The 21,034-nt window shown below is 41.7% G+C and overlaps 1 protein-coding gene across 1 annotated transcript; it reads right to left on the bottom strand.

Moving 5' to 3' along the window:
- Window positions 1-426: 426 nt before the first annotated feature.
- On the bottom strand, window positions 427-13,084 carry usp11 (ubiquitin specific peptidase 11). Its single transcript, XM_039011197.1, has 21 exons — window positions 12,892-13,084; window positions 11,078-11,187; window positions 10,861-10,991; window positions 10,275-10,392; window positions 10,002-10,147; window positions 9,793-9,854; window positions 9,462-9,561; window positions 9,190-9,363; window positions 8,878-9,036; window positions 8,529-8,753; window positions 8,355-8,438; window positions 8,132-8,226; window positions 7,817-8,023; window positions 7,545-7,672; window positions 6,857-7,426; window positions 5,325-5,395; window positions 5,098-5,210; window positions 3,948-4,097; window positions 2,874-2,989; window positions 2,706-2,794; window positions 427-2,607 (listed from the first exon to the last, which is right to left on the bottom strand). The coding sequence occupies exons 1-21, from the start codon at window positions 12,999-13,001 to the stop codon at window positions 2,437-2,439; spliced, it is 3,129 nt and encodes a 1,042-aa protein (XP_038867125.1). The 5' UTR covers window positions 13,002-13,084; the 3' UTR covers window positions 427-2,436.
- Window positions 13,085-21,034: the final 7,950 nt, after the last annotated feature.

Raw genomic sequence — 21,034 nt, 5'->3', positions numbered from 1 at the left:
ACCAAATGGGTGTTGGTGAATAAGATAATTGTGTAGTCAGGCTGGCTGGCATTAACCTTGTGTGTGCTGACCTTTTGTGCCTGAACATATTGTACCAATGTGATTCTGACAAACAAAAATATGAAGATTGACCTTTTACAGGTTTTTAGGCAGTATAATGGCCTTCCGCTCCAGTTTCTATAAACTGCATATTGACAACTACATACTGCATATTGCTTTCTCAGGGAAATAATGAACATCCCAAACTAAGCAGGCCTTGCCATTCAGAGCATGGCCACAGCCCAATCTAAACTACATCTCTAAAGGGCTTGTGTTAACCAGCTCTCACAGCCACCTTAAATCGAATTATAAATCCTGATCATTTACTGGTAAAAAAGATAAGGAAAGCCAGGATGTCATGTAAAAGTGTAAAATCTACCTCATGCCTACTGGCTATAGTCATCATTTATTAATATCAAAAGATGAGTATACAATAAAATATTTAATCTATTAACAAAGTAAATTAATTCACCCCGCCCCTGTCTCTGAATCAGATGACCAAAGACAATACATTTATTACAATAGAAAAATACTGTACAGATGCGCTTTAAAAAATCATTTAAGAGCTCTCTATCCATTGCTCGTCATTAAGAAATTGCACAGAATAAAATAAAACTAATATCTAATTTTAAAGATGTAGCCATTTATTTGCTTCTACTAAGAGAGTACAAATTATATTTGAATCCGAAAAATATGCATCTGTTTATGTCCTGCACAAGAGATTCTATCTCAAAATCACTGTTGATAGTGGAAAACTAATCCTAACTAGAAATGAAATATCTCCACGAGCACCAAGATGCCCAATTTATGTGTCTGATAATTCAATGAAAAACAAATAATGGATCGCAAGAGAAAATATACAACGCCACGGCGCCTCCAACTGTATTCAAAGTGTCTGCTTCTAATACTATGGGTTTTCTTTACCTTTATGTTCCATATAAATCACATTGCAGTGTTTTGGTTAATGCAGTTCTTGATATAAAGATAACAGAGAATGTAATCTGATTTTAAAATCAGGAGTTAACTGAAACCAGGTTATCCATGCTGTTAAAGTGTAAATCCACTCAAAAAAAATAAAAATATTTTGGTGTATTTTTCAATAGTACACTGTTGACAGTCACAAAATGTTTTCCATGTCAGCAGTTAAGTTTTCAAGATATTGGACATTCAAGAAGCAAAGTGTCACTGACCACATCATCATAATGATGCATTTTGCTGTATCAACAGCGGACTAATGGAAAAATGCCAAAAGATAGCTTTTTAGTGGATTTTCCCTTCAATGCAGCTGTTATGATCTGAATATCAAATCATTTCTGTGTAACAGTTAAGTACCTTACTGTGATTTTTTTTTTTTTTTTTTTTTTTTTTTTTAAATGGAGGGGCGAGGTCAAATCATGATGTCAGTGATCAGACAGTCGGAGTTCTAGAAAGATGCCACAGTTTCCGATTTGGAATTCCGAGGTGGATGACCGTTCAAAACTATTTTTTACCAGTCAGGGTTTTTCTTCTTCTCAGAGTTCTCAGTTGAAGGCACTGAAGTCAGATATTTCCAAGTTGTATTGAACGCGCCATAATTGGAGGGATATGTATCCTGAAAACTAGCCATTATTGGTAGGGAGGTTTGAAACTCTGTTATTGGTCTAACTTATAATGCCCGGTGATGTCACCAGGCATGCCAAAACTCCACCCATGCAAAACAAGCTGAAATTCAGGTCTTCTTTTCAAAACAGCTTACACCAAAAGGGCATAATTTTCACAATTTCACAGTATTATTCCAACCTCATAATGAGGAAATATATAAAACCCAGGAAATCAAGTTTTTGACTGCACTGGGCCTTTAACCTCATACATTGTGATTTACCTTCTAGAGCAAAATGCGTTCAATTCTATTCAAACAGCCTCAAGGAATTCTGCCTCGATTTGAGCTCAATTGAGAAGCACAGCAGTGGATCAAAGTTAGAGGTCATCTTTCCAGCAGTGCAGCACAGTACAGATAGATAGTGGTGCACAGATATTCACAATTCATAGGTCTTGAATCACCTAAATTATGATTGACTATATCCAATCACTAAGAGGTCCATTTGGCATCAGCATAGACAAACACTGCATACCTTAGTCTGATTAAGCAATGACAGATTTCATCATTCAATGTTCTACTATATTGGTCTCCCCAGATTTACTCGATAATCTTTCCAAAAAAATTAAATTAAAAAAAGAATAAATTGTATTCCTCACTCTTCTCCACCGGCCTGAGAATCTAGCCTCTCACTCCTTGTTCAATGCAGAACAGAGGAAGAAGGTTCAAGTTTTTTTGGAATAGAAAAGAAATAAAACAATACAAAATCAAAAAGCCCCATCAACTCAGGAAAAAGAGAAAAAAACACTAACAAATCTGCTTCAGTCTGTTTCCATGTTGACACAGGGAGTGGCTCCCTCCATCCCATCGTGTTTGGGGGAAGTGACATCATCAGCAGGCTGGGTGGGAGAGGAGCTGTCCAAGGGTGCGGGTAAGGTGGGCTGGCGAATCTTATCTTGTCGGTGGTAGAACAGGAGGTAGGCAGCATTGGTCTAGAAGTGGAGGGTATAGGCAAAGGAGGGGAGATCATGACATTGCAAGACAACAAAAATTAATAAATAATTATCAGCTGTCCTTTAGCTAAACTTACCACAATTTGTTCCTCCCTTGCATATGTCACCTTGCTGTCATCGAAGTAATACCATTGTCCGTTGTCTTTGTTCCGGGCATAACTGGTGTCTGTCGAGAGAGGAGAGAAAAGTTACACACTGCCTTGAAGGCATATATCAAAGTATGATATACAAAAGCAGCGTCTCACAATGTCCATCTCGGAGTCCGCCGTAGTGGTTGGATACTGCTATCAGATCATAGCGGCTGGGCGGCTCTCCGTTTGTACCGGTCTTCTTCAGCAGACAACCTGAAAAGTCGAGGTGTCTGTAATAAAGAGCAATAGGGTTGGATTAGGATAGCTCCTCTCAACACTAATAACTCTGTAGTGACTTAGAGTTTACACTAGTCACACTGACATCCTCCCCACTTAAAACATGTGGACAGAATGTCTATTATTATACTGAACAAAACTATAAATACAACAATTTCAATGATTTTATTGAGTTACAGTTAATATAAGGAAATCAGTCAATTGAAATAAATTCATTAGGCCCTAATCTATGGATTTCATGACATGGTAGGGGCACAGCCAGTGGGCCTGGGAGGGGGAGAGCATAGGCCCACCCACTGGGGAGCCAGGCCCAGCCAATCATAATTCGTTTTTCCCCACAAAAGGGCTTTATTATAGACAGAAATACTCCTCAGTTTCATCAGCTGTCTGGGTGGCTGGTGTCAGACGATCCCGCAGATGATGAATCCGAATGTGGAGGTCCTGGGCTGGCGTGGTTACACGTGGTCTGCGGTTGGGAGGCCGGTTGGACGTACTGCCAAATTCTCTAAACGACGTTGGAGGCGGCTTATGGTAGAGAAATTAACATAAAATTCTCTAGCAACAGCTCTGGTGGACATAACTGCAGTCAGCATGCCAATTGCATGCTCCCTCAAAACCTTGAGACATCTGTGGCATTGTGTTGTGCGACAAAACAGCACATTTTAGAGTGGCCTTTTAGTGTCACAATGTGCACCTGTGTAATGATCATGCTGTTTAATCAGCTTCTTGATATGCCAAACCTGTCAGGTGGATGGATTATCTTGGCTGAGGAGAAATGCTGATTAACAGGGGTGTAAACAAATTTGTACACAAAATTATAGAGAAATAAACTTACTGTGTGTGTATGAAAAAGTATATTTTATTTCAGCTCATGAAACATGGGACCAACACTTTACATGTTGCATTTACATTTTTGTTCAGTATAGAAGACACAGACAGGATGTAACTAACCTGAGAGGGAAGTCAACGATGATGTCCAGCTTCTCCCTGGAGTACTTGGTGTAAGAGAAGCGCTTCAGGTGGATGATGAGAACCTCCGGCAGTGACCACAGGTCAAGTTTCTTTGTGGCCAGTTGGTGTTTCTTACACATTGGGCAGTACCTGCAGCAAACACATGCAACACATCTTTAGAAGACCATTGCACACAAATCACAACAGTATTTAGCAGTAAGTTGTAATATGTTACTGATGTAAAAATATTAAGTCTACATCTTTTCCCGGGAAAACTGACATTTTAACTCTATTCAGCATCATTCTTGTTAGACAGAGATCGATAGATACTGTAGATGGACAGATTATATTTAATTTGGATATCTACTGTAGGTAGATAGACACTATAGAATTATACTATTGTAAGTTAAGGTTAAATAAAATCTACAGTATACAGTAAATACTGTAGATAGATACTGTACATAGATATACATACTGTACATAGATAAATACAGTAGATAGCTAGATAGATACTGTAGATAGATAGATACTGTAAAGCTCTAGGAAGAGTCTTGGTGGTTCCAAACTTCTTCCGTTTAAGAATAATGGAGGCCACTATGTTCTTGGGGACCTTCAATGCTGCAGAAATGTCTTGGTACCCTTCCCCAGATCTATGCCTCGACACAATCCTGTCTCGGATCTCTACGGACAATTCCTTCGACCTCATGGCTTGGTTTTTTCTCTGACATGCACTGTCAACTGTGGGACCTTGTATAGACAGGTGTGTGCTTTTCCAAATCAGGTCCAATCAATTGAATTCACCACAGGTGGACTCCAATCAAGTTGAAGAAACATCAAGCATGATCAAAGGAAACAGGATGCACCTGAGCTTAATTTTGAGTCTCATCGCAAAGGGTCTGAAAACTTATGTAAATAAGGTATTTGTTTTTTATGTTTTATAAATTCGCAAAAAAATTGTCATTTGTCATTTGTCATTATGAGGTATTGTGTGTAGATTGCTGAGAATTTTATTTTGTATTTAATCAATGTTACAATAAGGCTGTAACGTAACAAAATGTGGAAAAAGTCAAGTGGCCTGAATAGTTTCCAATGGCACAGGAGGATAGATAGGGTAGGATAGATAGAAATAACAGGTGTGGGGCAGTAGTACCAAGGGTTTTCTTCCTCCAGGGTCTCCACAGTGGTGAAGAGCTCTATGCACTCCTGCAGCTGCACTGTGGTCTGCTGGTGAGGGACCTCCATGCTTTGGTGTTTCACATACTTCTGTGGATGGAAGGAGTTCTGGAGTTAGCTAAATGACCAGCAAGCAGGCCCAAACACATTTAATAGCTTCACACTTTAATAACACATATACTGTAAAGCATTATTCACACATACCTCTGCCTCATTCTCGTTGTAGTATTTCTTCTTCATGTCAGGATCCCAGTCCATGGCTACATATGGTTGAGCTGTGAAAGAGATACAGTAATATTACATCAAATGTCCAGCTACTAAGCTCCAAAACAAAGGAAAAGTACACTACGTGGCCAAATGTATGTGGACACCTGCTTGTCGAACAACTCATTCCAAAATCATGGACATCAATATGGAGTTGGTACTTCGCTGCTGTAACAGCCTCCACTCTTCTGGGAAGGCTTTCCACTAGATGTTGGAACATTGCTGCGGGGGACTAATGCCACAGGAGCATTAGTGATGTTGGGCGATTAGGCCTGGCTCGCAGTATGTGTTCCAATTAATCCTAAAGGTGTTTGATGGGGTTGAGGTCAGGGCTCTGTGCAGCCAGTCAAGTTCTTCCACACCAATCTCAACAAACATTTCTGTATGGACCTCGCTTTGTGGGGCGGCAGGTAGCCTTGTGGTTAGAGCGTTGGGCCAGTTACCGAAAAGTTGCTGGATCGAATCCCCGAGCTGACAAGGTAAAAATCTGTCGTTCTGCCCCTGAACAAGACAGTTAACCCACTGTTCCACGGTAGGCCGTCAACTCAATTTGTTCTTAACTGAATTGCATAGTTAAATGTAAAAAATTGTCTCCAAAGCTGGAAGCATAGAATGGTCTAGAATGTCATTGTATGCTGTAGCATTAAGATTTCCCTTCACTGGAACTAAAGAGGCCTAGCCCGAACCATGAAAAACAGCACAGACCATTATTCCTCCTCCACCAAACATTACAGTTGGCACTATGCATTGGGGCAAGTAGCGTTCTCCTGGCATCCACCAAATCCAGATTCGTCCGCCGCACTGCTAGATGGTGAAGAGTGATTCATCACTCCAGACAACACGTTTCCACTGCTCCAGAGTCCAATGGTGGTGAGCATTACACCACTCCAGCCAACGCTTGGAATTGCACATCAGGCTTGTGTGTGGCTGTTCGGCCATGGAAACCCATTTCATGAAGCTCCCGACGAACAGTTCTTGTGCGGACGTTGCTTCCAGAGACAGTTTGGAACTCGGTGGTGATGTTGCAACCGAGGACAGACAATTTTTTTACACGATATGCACTTCAGCGGTCCTGTTCTGTGAGCTTGTGTGGCCTACCACTTCGCGGCTGAGCCGTTGCGGCTCCTAGACATTTCCACTACAAAATAACAGCACTTACAGTTGACCGGGGCAGCTCAAGCAGGGCAGAAATTTGACAAACTGACTTGTTGGAAAGGTGGCATTCTATGGCGGTGCCACGTTGAAAGTCACTGAGCTCTTCAGTAAGGCCATTCTACTGCTAATGTTTGTCTATGGAGATTGCATGGCCGTGTGCTCGATTTTATACACCCGTCAGCAACGGGTGTGGCTAACATAGCCGAATCCACTAATTTAAAGGAGTGTCCACATACTGCTGTATACACAGTGTATATGAGCCTAGCTACAGGAGTGACAAAGCAGTTGACAGTGTGAAAGTGATGTCTGAGACTCACAGCTAAAAGAGAAGGCACTGCCGTCCTCTCCCATGCCTCTCTCTGTGGTGCCGTTGGAGTTGACCGCCTGGATGGAGAAGAGCAGCTTCCTCCGTCTGGCCTCGCAGCCCTTTCTCTTTGCCTGCCTCTCGTTGGCCTGTGGCAGGCAGGGGGGGCACTCACCCCTCTCCTCCTCCTCCTCCTCACATGGCTGCTGCTGCTGGTGGCCTGCACCCTGCTGGCTGTCTGTTGGGCCTGTAGCACTGGCATCAACACTAGCACCACCACTGGCTCCAGCACCACCACTGGCTCCAGCACCACCACTGGCTCCAGCACCACCACTGGCTCCAGCACCACCACTGGCTCCAGCACCACCACTGGCTCCAGCACTGCAGGATGCCGAGGCACTGTCCTCTGTGCTGCACCCTGCCCTGACCTCACTGCTGGCCCCCTCGTCAGCTTGTGCCTCTCCTCCAGACTCCTGGGTCTGGTCTGGCTGAGTCTGGGTCACAGCAGGCCCTTGGCCGACACCATCACAACAGTGATCTCTCTTGGAGGGTTCTGGCCTCTCACAGTCATTCTCGCCGTCATCTGTGGAGACAGACAACATTGTGGAGTGGAGACACTAAGTAAAATCGTGAGTTTGTAGAAATCCATTCTGTCCAGCGTATCAATGATTTGCTAAGTGAGAATTTTAGAGCTCAGTTACCGTAGCTGACACCATTGGTCTGGGTCTTGTACAATTCTTCCTCCTCATCGTCGTCATCATCATCTTCACCCTCCTCCTCATCCTCCTCCTCCACCTCCTCTGAGGGATCTGGTGGTCGGACATATCGCCTGTGGAAACATCACCGCACCATCTTTCAGACACAGTACAGTACAGCATCTTTACAACCAGTTATCACAATCAACCTTGATAAGAGCCTCCATTCTAAAGCATTGCCTATTTTAGCTGATGTTTGGGCTGTGACAGTAACTCACGCTAGCCGCTGCAGGAAGAGGTGATAGAGGGCGTCGCGGCTGCACTGGCCTCGAGGCACGGTCATGAGCAGTGGGTGTCCGAAAAGGGACGTCCCATAGCTGCTGCTCCCTGAGCCGTAGTCCCTGTAGTGGGAGCGCTCCCTCAGGTACAGAGCCAGCACCACCTCATCCCCCTCCTCCTCCACAGAGCCTCTGTTCAGCTCATACCTATCAGGAAAACACACAGACAGGTGTCAGGGGAGATGCTGAAGCTAACAGGAACAGACCCCAAAAGTATGTTTTTGGTGTGGAGGTAAATGCTGTTTTTTTACATACACAAATATGTCATCCCGGTCCAGGATGCAGCTTAGAGACTCATCAGCATGGTACAGCTTATAGAAGCGATGGTTGAACACGTCGGCCACAACCATCTAAAATAGGAAATAAGGAAATGAGAGCGGCACAGGTCAGTATCAACTCAACATTTCATGTGACGAATGACAAAAGAGTTACCAGAGGCTACTGTTTATTTCACAGTGACTTTAAAACTATGTCTTACTTGATTGGCTGGGATTTCGGTCATTTCCGAGAGAACGGAGCACAGGTCAAACACTTTGCCAGCTTTGGGTACAACCAAGCGATGCTGGTGGGATAGTAAACAAATAAATCAATACACATGATCACATATAAAAAGGATGATGTAGGGCCAACTACAGGAAGATGAATCTTGTACCTGAACAGGTTTGGCCACAGGATCCAGAGAGACGAAGAATACCTCCATTACCCGGTCCTTGCTAACAGGCAGGGGAACGCTCAGGTAGCAGAAGGGGTCAAAGGTGACAGACACTTTGCGGCACTCGGGGCAAACCAGGGTGGACTTGAACAAGCCGTGGAAGGTGTCAACAATCACGGAGTTGTTCCGTCTCCGGTGGTTACGCCATGCCTCCTCTGCCACTTCCTGAACGTTGAAGTCAAAGGGTGAGTGTGAAAATGCCTTTTAGGTCTACTACAGCTTGCAGAGCCATGGTGGTACAGTATTTTACTATTATTCTCCCTGCCCTCTTTCCACTACAGGTTGTTACCTGGTCAGGCCTGCCAGCGGCATCCCTCAGCTCGATGTACTCCTTGTTCTTGACCCGATTGAGATCCTCATGAAGCCCGTCCAGCAGGAAGGAGAGCAGCTCCTGGGAGTCATGCTGCTGGTAGCCCAGAAACTGGGAGGCAAAGTGACCAACCTTGGTCTGGTATGAAAAACAACACACAAGGTTCTCAAGGTATGCATGGTAACACCTTAGCATGACAGACTGACAAGCCTTTTTAATTGATTATAAAATCGATTATAAAATTGTGACACTGATTATAAAATTATCAGAGTGTCACACACTGATAACTACCTTGAAGATCCTGGGAACCACAGAGTAGTGCCTCCCCGACCACATCTGTTTGATGACGTCAGCGTAGGCCTCTGCGATCTCCCCCTTCATGCCCAGGGGGTTGGTGAAGTTGAGCTCCTCCAGATAGGCATTCCTCAGGAAGTACTCCGTCAGTGGAGGAGTGTTACTGAGACACTGGACAGAGCAGGGAGAGGAACACAATCCATCCATCATAGACCAGGTCCCTGCATTTAGGTACAGCATTGACACATTATGTAGTAATGATGACTTACCTGCAGTGCAGAGTTCATGAAACATGTGTTTCCCAGATTGGTGAGGCCACAGACTCCTGGCTGGCCCCGGTAAGAGTCCTGCTCCTCCACAGAGTTCCTCCTACAAGACAGGGAAGGAGAAACTATCATCTACTGAATATCATCTACTGAATAATACAATAAGACAAAAGGTAGTGTAGACTCCTACAGATACAACACGTTTTCTTATCCGACATATGGGAATCACCATTACCACAAAACTGCGTTGCTACAACAGCAACGGTACATTCTCTAATGACACACTGATAATATTAGCAAAGAAAGAAAAATGGTTAAAAGAAAGAACCCCCACATGATCTGCGGTCTGGAGCTGGGCCAGGTACCATCTGCATTCCTCATCTCCATGATCACCGTCTGCAATGCAGGCAGGACATGTTACAACACAGTTGCCATTGAAACACACTACCACTGTATCTCAGCGCTGACAGTCAGGGGAGCAGGTAGGTGTGGGGTGGTGTGGGATGAGGGGCGGAGCACTGACAGTCAGGGTAACAGACATACCATGCCAGAGCTGAGGCAGGAGTCGAGGACTCTGACGTGGACATTCCTCAGCCTCTCACAGCTGGTGTCTGAGCTCTTCATCCACAGCCGGGTCTCTGCCCCCTCCACCACATCAAACTGCTTCATCATCACCTTCTGAATCGTATCTGAAGGGGAAAACATGAACAAACACACACACATATATCTATATACATACACACATATATATATATATGAGGTGCACAACGACTCAGCATAGCTACTAACGCATCTTTTGAATGCGTTTCTACTTACGGATGTGATCTGCACGGCTAAACTGTGCCGTCACAACATTTTCCATGTTGCTATGGAGGCACAAGAAGATTTCCACAGGGTAGACCTCAACCTTGACTAGGCTGGGCAGATCCACCACCTGAAACAGACCACGCATTAACAGTCAATGTATTGCCTAATACAAATGAAACACTTCAATGGAAGTTGTGTCTTTTCATAGCCACAACATGAGTCAGTACAACATGATATGATTTGACCATAGGTTCTGCAGGTTCTCTGCATCTCTGTGACCATTCTATTTTGGGGCAATTCCACAGTAACAGAGTGACATTTTACAAAAATGAATTTACTTGAAGAACAGTGCCAATGCAAAGTTTGGTCACAGAATGACGGTGTGCTGTCATTTTGTTACCAAACTTTGCATCTGCACTGTTCTTCAAATAAATGTGTTTTTGTCAAATTGTCAGTGGACATTTTTAAAAGTAGTCCTTGTGCATAGAGTTGTATTGTTTGTTTAACTTCGCAATCATTGGTTTTTGTTTGACATACATTTCATAGTGAAAGATCTGAGTCTCAGTGTCACTGTTACTGTGGAATTGCCATTTACCTTCCGCTCCAGGGCAGGCTGGACCTCTACCATGCCATACCAGGCCAGAAGCTTATGCCATGCTTCAGCAGGGATCAACACAAAGTCCTCATTCTCCACCAGACGCTCCTTCAGATGGTAGGAATCCAGTTCTGTGGGTATCATAATCATCATGATTTGTCTCTGACTTAATACTGTCTTCTGTTGTTACAGGACCTATTTGTGATGTGACACTCACCCTCAAACAGCTCTGTGTTGTCAATCTGTCCAGGGAAAGAAGAGGAGTTCTGGTCTCCTGTTTCCACATACTCCTTCCACTGCTCATACCATCGCCTCTCCACCAGGTACCTGCATGTGTTAGTTATAGGAACAGCTAAATTGGAGACTTATATTTTGCCTGCTGACATTAATTAACCAACAACTCCACATCACATCCCCCTAGACTAGTATTTTATCATTACAGCAATCTCTTTTCTGATTGGGGTGCATTTGGTTTATTTACTGATACAATTCTAGCTATAATGGAAAATTCACACTTGCAGGAATGGATATTTCAAAATTAGGGCAGCTAACCTTTGGCAAATCATGGTTACCTAGCTAACGTTAGTTGTCTAGTTCCCTTTTTAAATTGAGTTTGTTAGGACAAAACAGCACTTGAATGGTGTTTCATTCTTTCACACAGATTTCCTGACCTTTATATAACCACAACGGTAGCAGCGATCATTCCTCATCTGGGTGTTATACTGATAAATCCAGTGGTGTAAAGTACTTAAGTAAAAAAATACTTTAAGGTACTACTTAAGTAGTTTTGGGGGGTATCTGTACTTCACTACATTCCTAAAGAAAATGTACTTTTTAACTCCATACATTTTCCCTGACACCCAAAAGTACTTCTTACATTTCGAATGCTTAGCAGGACAGGAAAATGGTCTGATTCACACACTGGTCAAGAGAACATCCCTGGTCATCCCTACTGCCTCTGATCTGGCAGACTCACTAAACACAAATGCTTTGTTTGTAAATTAGGTCTGAGTGTTGGAGCGTGCCCCTGGTAATCTGTAAATATATATTTATTTTTTATCAAGAAAATCGTGCCGTCTGGTTTGCTTAATATAAGGAAAGTGAAATTACTTATACTTTTACTTTTGACACTTAACAATTCCATTTACTTTTGATACTTAAGTGCAATTTAAAACCAAATACTTTCACTTTCATTCAAGTAGTATTTTACTGGAGGACTTTTACTTGAGTCATTTTCTATTAAGATGTCTTTACTTCAACTCAACTATGACAATTGGGTACTATTCCTACCACCGGATAAAACGAAACTTTGCTGGCAAAAACGAAAGTACCAGCCAGCTAGCTAGCTAACGGGTATGAAGGAACGCAAGCGTAGCCAGCGTAGTTAGCTAATTTAGATAGCGCTCACTTGCTCAAAATAATAGGGACAACACAGAATAATCTGTAAACTTTAGAAAACAAACAGAATGCCAATAATTTGACATTAAACCGAAAGGATTGCAAATTGCTAGATAGCTGTCCCTCTCCTAGCTAGCGTAACAGCTAACAGGCGGGCTAGCCTGCTGGCAGTGTAGCTAGCTAATATTACAGTAGTTAGTAAGCTTGCTTCCTACAGCCAAAACTTTGCCATGATATGTCCCAACAGGCTATGTCAGCTGGGAGTCTGAGACGTGATGTTAATCGTAATAATAGCATCACAATCCAACTAACTAGTTGGTTAATCAAACAACTACCGTGAGCTGACATAACGTTAGCTAGCTAGTTTTCCGCATCATGCTCTCCCTAAAATGCTAACGCAGTGATCAAACGTCATTCCAAACACCAGCGCATATATTTCAGGCAAGAGTAATAACACACATTTGGCAATTAAAAAATGCCATTATCTAAAGATAATGCTAAATTATGCTGATTACGATATATGCCATCTAAGCAACAGCAAAGACATCACTGTCATTATTTGTTGTCGGTACATCAGTGTAGGGTTTAAATTCAGAGCAGAGGGCGGGTTAGTTTAAGTATCTTTAGTCTTACCAAGTATCCCCTGCACGGAGTTCATGTTCCTGAAGTAAAGACTCGATTTCTTTGCGTTGAGTCTCTAATCCAGGAGGTTCTGTAACCGCAGCTGAAGTAGTAGTAGCCATGATAACTCATAAATATCAGAATCTGCAAGAAAAACACTGAAGTCAACCACCGCATAGATTATGTGGAGAAACCCTTGGTGAGATGATTCAGGAAGCAGGAAGTATTTTGATGGTGACAACATCCTTGAATGCAGAAGTTTTTTTTTTGGCTTGTGAGTGTTTTCCTTCCAAGCAGGTGATATTGTATCCAGAGGTCACACGTTCAATATGTCAAGAATTATGAATCCAATCGTCACTTCATTCTTTAATGTTAGTGTTTCCCATATCTCTCCTTGGGGACGGCCAGAATGGTTTATGCTGATCAGTTGAAATCGTTTTATCAGTTTAGGGCAAGAACAAAAACGAGGACCACCTATTGGGCCCATGGGGTTGAGAAACTGTATACCTGTACTAGTGTATCACTGATGTGTATAAACCCCACACGTTTATATACATCATTGGTATTACCTGATAAGGGAACAGTTGTAATGCAGGGTGCCATGTGGCTCATTTGGTTGAGCATGGCACTTGCAACGCCAGGGTTGTGTTCGATTCTCACGGGAGTCCAGTATGAAAACGAATGCACCAACTACTGTAAGTCGCTCTGTATAAGAGCGTTTGCGTAATGACTAAAATGCAAAATATAGTGCAGCTTGAACCAGCCACCCTGTGGTTATGGCGCTCCAGGCCTCTTTGATTGTCCGTAATATGCGTTCCTACAGGGCGGCTATCATAGGCTGTTCTGGTGTAAAATAGGTTTTTATAAATTACACATGATTTGTGAAGTGTGGTCAATGGATGATGATATTGGAGAGAATATCATGGAGGAATGCCATTTTCATAATAGGCACAAGATGGCACTATACACTCATTTGGTAAAAACATTTGTAAGTAAAAACATTACCTATTTCCTCTGTGGTTGAAATATAAGTAACAAGGCTGTTTTTGTATATTCCTAGCTTTCCTTCTTTTAGGGTTCATTCTATGGGCATGGTGAAGATATCCCTCTAGTGGTGCGGGGGCTGTGCTTTGGCAAAGTGGGTGGGGTTATATCCTTCCTGTTTGGCCCTGTCCGGGGGTGTCATCGGATGGGGCCACAGTGTCTCCTGACCCCTCCTGTCTCAGCCTCCAGTCTTTATGCTGCAGTAGTTTGTGTCGGGGGGCTAGGGTCAGTTGGTTATATCTGGAGTACTTCTCCTGTCTTATCCAGTGTCCTGTGTGAATTTAAGTATGCTCTCTCTAATTCTCTCCTTCTCTCTTTCTTTCTCTCTCTCGGAGGACCTGAGCCCTAGGACCATAAGTCAGGACTACCGGGCATGATGACTCCTTGCTGTCCCCAGTCCACCTGGCCTTGCTGCTGTTCCAGTTTCAACTGTTCTGTCTGCGGTTATGGAACCCCTACCTGTCCCAGACCTGCTGTTTTCAACTCTTAATGATCGGCTATGAAAAGCCAACTGACATTTATTCCTGATTATTATTTGACCATGCTTGTCATTTATGAACAATTTGAACATCTTGGCTCTCTCTAATTCTCTCCTTCTCTCTTTCTTTCTCTCTCTCGGAGGACCTGAGCCCTAGGACCATACGTCAGGACTACCGGGCATGATGACTCCTTGCTGTCCCCAGTCCACCTGGCCTTGCTGCTGTTCCAGTTTCAACTGTTCTGCCTGCGGTTATGGAACCCCTACCTGTCCCAGACCTGCTGTTTTCAACTCTTAATGATCGGCTATGAAAAGCCAACTAACATTTATTCCTGATTATTATTTGACCATGCTTGTCATTTATGAACATTTTGAACATCTTGGCCATGTTCTGTTATAATCTCCACCCGGCACAGCCAGAAGAGGACTGGCCACCCCTCATAGCCTGGTTCCTCTCTAGGTTTCTTACTAGGTTTTGGCCTTTCTAGGGAGTTTTTCCTAGCCACCGTGCTTCTACACCTGCATTGCTTGCTGTTTGGGGTTTTAGGCTGGGTTTCTGTACAGCACTTCGAGATATTAGCTGATGTACGAAGGGCTATATAAAATAAACTTGATTTGATTTGTAGTTTTGATCAGTTGTAAGTGCTGCTTCAGAGTCTGGTCAGACTTATCTAAAGGTGTTATTTGATTGCATTTGACACAATGAACCCAAACCTATGACTATCGTAGTTACATTAATCTCTAATACCTGCATCCATAATTACACAGTTACCTAGTGAGGACTAAGTCTCAGTTTCCCCACTGTAGCACGCTGCAGAAATTGACTACCAATTGCAATCACAATGGATGTCCAAAGCCTCAGGTAGTATTGGGGCTGAGGGTGCTACAGCACCCCGTAAAAAAATCAGAATAAATAAAACATTTGAAAACAATGATTTTCTCAAAAGTGGGCCTTTACTAGTCCTGTATTAGCAGATCGATATAGCCACCTGTAGTGTGGGAATAATTTTTCAGCAGTTTGGTCTCATGTCTGTCTGCCCTTATTTGTTAAATATGCAAACAAGCTTTGGTGTTGGTCTGAGAGTGTTAGGCTTGCAGAACCCCATGTGTATCTTTTGCAGTGTTAGAACCCTGGGGATATTAGAATTCACTGACACCTCATGGCCATGCTGCCTTTTTGTATCCATAAATAGTTCACATCCTCAAGAGAATCTGCACACGTTTATGGCAAATTGATATCCTATCATTTCCTGTATGTCAATATTCTTCATTGCAGAGGAAGGCATAACTAAGATGTTGGTCACACCTGCGTTTCCAGGTGAAGTTGTTGGTCACACCTGCATTTCCAGGTAAAGATGGTGGTCACTTGTTTCCAGGTAAAGATGTTGGTCACCTGTTTCCAGGTAAAGATGGTGGTCACACCTCTGTTTCCAGGTAAAGATGTTGGTCACACCTCTGTTTCCAGGTAAAGATGTTGGTCACCTGTTTCCAGGTAAAGACGTTGGTCACACCTCTGTTTCCAGGTAAAGATGTTGGTCACCTGTTTCCAGGTAAAGATGTTGGTCACGCCCCTGTTTCCAGGTGAAGATGTTGGTCACACCTCTGTTTCCAGGTAAAGATGTTGGTCACCTGTTTCCAGGTAAAGATGTTGGTCACGCTCTGTTTCCAGGTGAAGATGTTGGTCACACCTGCGTTTCTTTTACTAGTAGACATCGGATGAATGTCATAAATATGAATCTGATGGAGCACAACAGTTATTTATGCAGTTATGTTCCTTACCTTTCAGGGTAAAACATTGATTAACTGTACATCATTTAAAAGGCATACCGTACTAGTGTCTGCAATGTGCACAAATTAAAGTCAAGCTGAATCATTTCATTGCAAAACATTTATTCCAACATGCATCATCATAGGCATTTTTTATTAGATTTTTTTATTTAACCTTTATTTAACTAGGCAAGTCATAGGCATACATTGAACATAATACCTTTATGCCTAAATCTTGCATCTGTCCTAAGGAAACATCTTTCTTTACAAATAGGAACTATCCATACAGTGACATTTACAATGAGAGATTGTCCTTTATCCAAATGCAAAATAAAACACCTGAGTTTCGTGTAGAGGAGGACATTGCAGTCTTTGCATGTATAAACAACTAAGTGGTTCTTCCTAATGCCTTATTTAGAATCACGAATGGTATTGTGGCATATTTATAACCTAATTGAAACGTATTGATAAATAATAGGTGATAGCACCATACATAAAGCATGACATAAATAATGAAACTTTTCACAATCAAGATGGTTTCTACTTGTATTCTACTTTTATGCCATACTTGGCACTGTATGTAGAGAGCAGAAAACCTTTTAATGTATAGAACATTTCCTTGTTGTTTGTTTTAATGCACTGATTGTATGAGCTATTAAAGGCTTAAACCAAAATATAATTGAAGCTGCTTCTCCACACATTATGAACCTGGTTTATTTTTTGTTATCGGTTTTTGTGCTTTAATTTAAGTTCCGTCTGTAGACCTTCTGCCAATCATAGAAGTAGCCGCCATGATAATGTATCAATGTCATGGATTCTGTTAATCACCACATGGGTTTAGTGAACTATTCTGTCGGGTAAAGTATTGTGAATATGCACCCAGATATTCAGTGTGCCTCATGTCTAAATTGTATGTGCCAAAATTACATGTACAGTACTTTGTTCCTTCTGGTAATGGGAGAGAACCCTTTTTCTGATAAATAGATGTCCTGTCATCAACAATGCACATTGCTTCCTTGTCAATTATGTTGAGATTAAATTGAGATGCCATTATTCAAGCAATACTTTTGTCATCTGTGATCACCATATATGCAAAGACACAATGTTCCAAAACAAATCATTTATGACAACTTTAACTGAAAATGAAGCTGTGCTGTGCTCTATATCAGTGCTGATATGATTTGACAATACATGGGAACCCACCGGATATTAGGAATGGCTGCTCTTCCTTCCTTAGCTTTCTGTGATGCGGATTTTGTAGGACTCTGAGTCTTTGTGCTTAAAGACATGAAGATCATATGCATGCTCTCATCTGCATCACACATACAGTACATTTAATTCAGACATAAGTCAGACATGTTTTTGCCATGACCTTTATACACACCCTATTTACATCATTATTTGAATCAAGTCTATAACGTGTATACTTTATCATATAAAAATTTCATATTTTCTTCTGTGCACATGCAAAAATGCCCAAGGAACCATGAGAGGTGTACAAATGAAAAAGTAATTTTAGGATTTCCCTTTAAAAAATAACACTGTAGTTATGGTCTGGATGAGGGACAAAATGAAAATCCATTCTGTACTTTAAATTGAACAGTATGAATACAAATTGGTTACTCTGTAGATATGACCTTATAATAGATCATCCTGTGAACAACATTTGGGCCTTTTGTGAGAAAACATCAGTAAATCTTTGGATAAGGTGGTAAAAAGTGCAAACGTGAAGAAGAAAAGCATCTAAATTAAAGTAAATCAGGGAAAATAAGGATGAATAAAAATCAACACGGTTTATTGAATGAGTTGATAAATAACTATGTTGATCCAGGTACAGTCTACACTACAGCTTTGTACATTACTTCCACATACATAGAGTAAGGAGACAAAATAACAGGGGCAAAATATTGTTGGGGCATCTCAAACAACATATAACCTAAGTTAAGTTTGAAATTAAGCAAACAAAGCCAAATAGTATCACTGCATTTTGTTCACTACAAAAGAGTTCACTGTCATTTAGGTCAGTTTCTAACTGGGGCATCTGTGTCATTTATTGCAGTGTCTGAGCATCTCTGCAGAGCTCCACTGTAGATTCTTATGGACACAAATATTCACACAAAAACAACTCATGCTGATATGTTGATGAAATAAGCATACAAATGATCCAATGGAGACAACATGTCCTCTGGAGCAAGTTTGAATGTTAAGGTAATAGAACAGAGAGCAAAGAGATTAAAACATCACAATATTTAGAAAAGTACATTATCAGTCTCACATTGTGGTGGCCTTGGTCCATCCCTCTTGCTGTGTCTCAGTATCCAGATGTGTTTCAATGTGATGATCGTTGTGATGCTGTAAATCTAACTGGTTGATAACGGATGGGTCCAGTTTGACTCCACCCCCCATTTTTAATGTGGGCTTTTGGAAGTCTTTAACATTTTGACACCAGTTTAAGTTAATTTTAGTTCTTGTTGAAGGGGTGTAACACTTCCTTGTTGCAGTTTCATTCCATTGACATCCAGTGGACCAGTGAGGTACCTAGTTACTGTTAAAGACAGGCCTCCTCTCCCTACTGCATGGCCTTCAATAACATCTCCTGCCCCTTAGTGAAATGTAGGTCCTCTGGATAAATTATTGGCCACACTTCAGTTACCTGTTATGATAAAAGGATAACGAGTAAGTCAGAATGATGCATAATCAAAACCTCATCATAAACAACGTCACATGCATGATTAACAAAATGCGTAGAATGTACATTAAAAACATACAGTATTTCAAAGTAACAGTCAAATAGTTCACTAGAGAAACAATGAAATAGCTCTGCTATTTCCACAGTCGTGATGACCATGTTGTTCTTAGTTAGTCCAACCACATGACACTTTTCACAATGAGTCTGGACAACAGAGTTAACGCAGCAGTGAATATGCTGTGTGACTGAATGAGGCTAAAACATGGTGTGTTCCTATATTCCTCTCAGATGATGGGCTTGGGAGATAATATTCAGTGTTTGGTCTCTGGTTTCAGTCAAAGTAGATTTTCTTAAGTCTGTAGAGAGGGATGCAAATGAACTAAGACTGTCAAGAGGAAGGAAGAAACTGAATGAATTGCTGTTTCTAATTAGTGGAAAATAGATTACAAGACCTGTCAGACCTTAATGTTCAAGAGTCACTGGTACTCTACAGCTATCCTGTTTTGTTGGAACAGATATTTAATTAAGCTGGCCCATTATGTGCATGAAGGGCAATCCATTTTGGAATTTCCTGCCTTGACTAAATTCGATATGTGCGCCAACTTGTTTCATGGAACCGGCCCATTGTTTCATGGAACCGGCCCATTGTTTCATGGAACCGGCCCATTGTTTCATGGAACCGGCCCATTGTTTCATGGAACCGGCCCATTGTTTCATGAAAACGGCCCATTGTTTCATGGAAACGGCCCATTGTTTCATGGAAACGGCCCATTGTTTCATGGAAACGGCCCATTGTTTCATGGAACTGGCCCATTGTTTCATGGAACCGGCCCATTGTTTCATGGAACTGGCCCATTGTTTCATGGAAACGGCCCATTGTTTCATGGGCATAGCAATGTGTTTGACTGATTAATATGATCTGTTGTTGAAATAGTGAAATAATTACTGCAGTTCCAATGAACATGACCAAGAGCAGTTGAGCAAAAAAGGCCAATAGCTTTGATATTCACTCATACTTGAAAAGATGAGTTAAAAATAGGCGATTCATATGCTATCCAGTACTTCAATATCCTGTTCCAAGATTAAAGTGATATGATTCATAATCTCAATAAAAGCTATACTGACTCATCATGCCAAAACTCCATGAAAGCAATTATAGTGTATGATAAGGATTATACTGGCTGAAAGATTCACCACCTAAATATGGACAGAAATGTCATTTCCTTTTTCTAAAATTCCATTCTTGATGGGACACTTGAAATGATTATTGACTATACAGTGTATGATAAACAAAAAGCAGAGAGCATTGGAGACTGGTCTGTGCAATATGTTTAAATCTGATTAAAATAACCATTGTTGGGGAAGCTACTCTGAAGACATAGTTAGCTAAACTACAAGCTATTCCTCAATGGACTTGCTACTTCACAACAAATACTGTTAGAAACACCTTCATGAATCTATGTCATGCACCAATGTAGTCATTTTATTTGAACCTTTATTTAACTTGGCAAGTCAGTTAAGAACAAATTCTTATTTACAATGACGGCCTACACCAGCCAAACCCGGATGACACTGGGCCAATTGTGCGCCGCCCTATGGGACTCCCAATCATGGCCGATTGTGATACAGCCTGGATTCAAACCAGGGTGTCTGTAGTGACGCCTCTAGCACTGAGATGCAGTGCCTTAGACCGCTGCGCCACTCGGCAGTGATGTGACTCTCAGAAGCACGTCAACCAAGAGCTAAAATACTCTGTTTTAAATACACATTGTTAATTTATAGAGAAATCATGACAATTGTCCCAACAGCAGTCTGGAATTTCAATAAAGTATTATATGTTTACTTAAGAAAGTTAATGAAATGAGATACCCCACTAAATGGTGATAAAATGAGTTAAATACTGAAGTAGCTAGGTTTAGCTGCAGTAATGCCATGGAACTGTAAAAATCAGTAAACAAGTAGTGAGCCTTGTACTCCCAGTTTCTGTGCATCCATTAAATCAAGTCTTTGAGTAGGTTATACCTTGAACAGACTGGAATGTATGCAGCTCTATACAAAGATGTGATGTCAACTGAAAACTGGATTGGAAGCTGAAATAAATATGAAGCTTCACTGGAGGAGAAACAAAAGTAACTCGATTCACGGAAAGGAGCATTATTAATTCGTACTCTTTTTAA

This window comes from Salvelinus namaycush, chromosome 16 (genome assembly GCF_016432855.1).
Source record: "Salvelinus namaycush isolate Seneca chromosome 16, SaNama_1.0, whole genome shotgun sequence".
In the NCBI taxonomy this organism is placed as follows: Eukaryota; Metazoa; Chordata; class Actinopteri; order Salmoniformes; family Salmonidae; genus Salvelinus; species Salvelinus namaycush.
This window is presented reverse-complemented; position numbering and strand designations above follow the sequence as displayed.

Bases quoted from the DNA above. Each gene is read 5' to 3' on its own strand.
- usp11 (XM_039011197.1), bottom strand. From the start codon at position 13,001: ATGGCTACTACTACTTCAGCTGCGGTTACAGAACCTCCTGGATTAGAG. The intron at 10,393-10,860 runs GTAAATGGCAAT...GGTCTGTTTCAG, and splicing joins AGCCTGCCCTGGAGCGGAAG to GTGGTGGATCTGCCCAGCCT. The intron at 2,608-2,705 runs GTAAGTTTAGCT...CTCCACTTCTAG, and splicing joins CAAGGGAGGAACAAATTGTG to ACCAATGCTGCCTACCTCCT.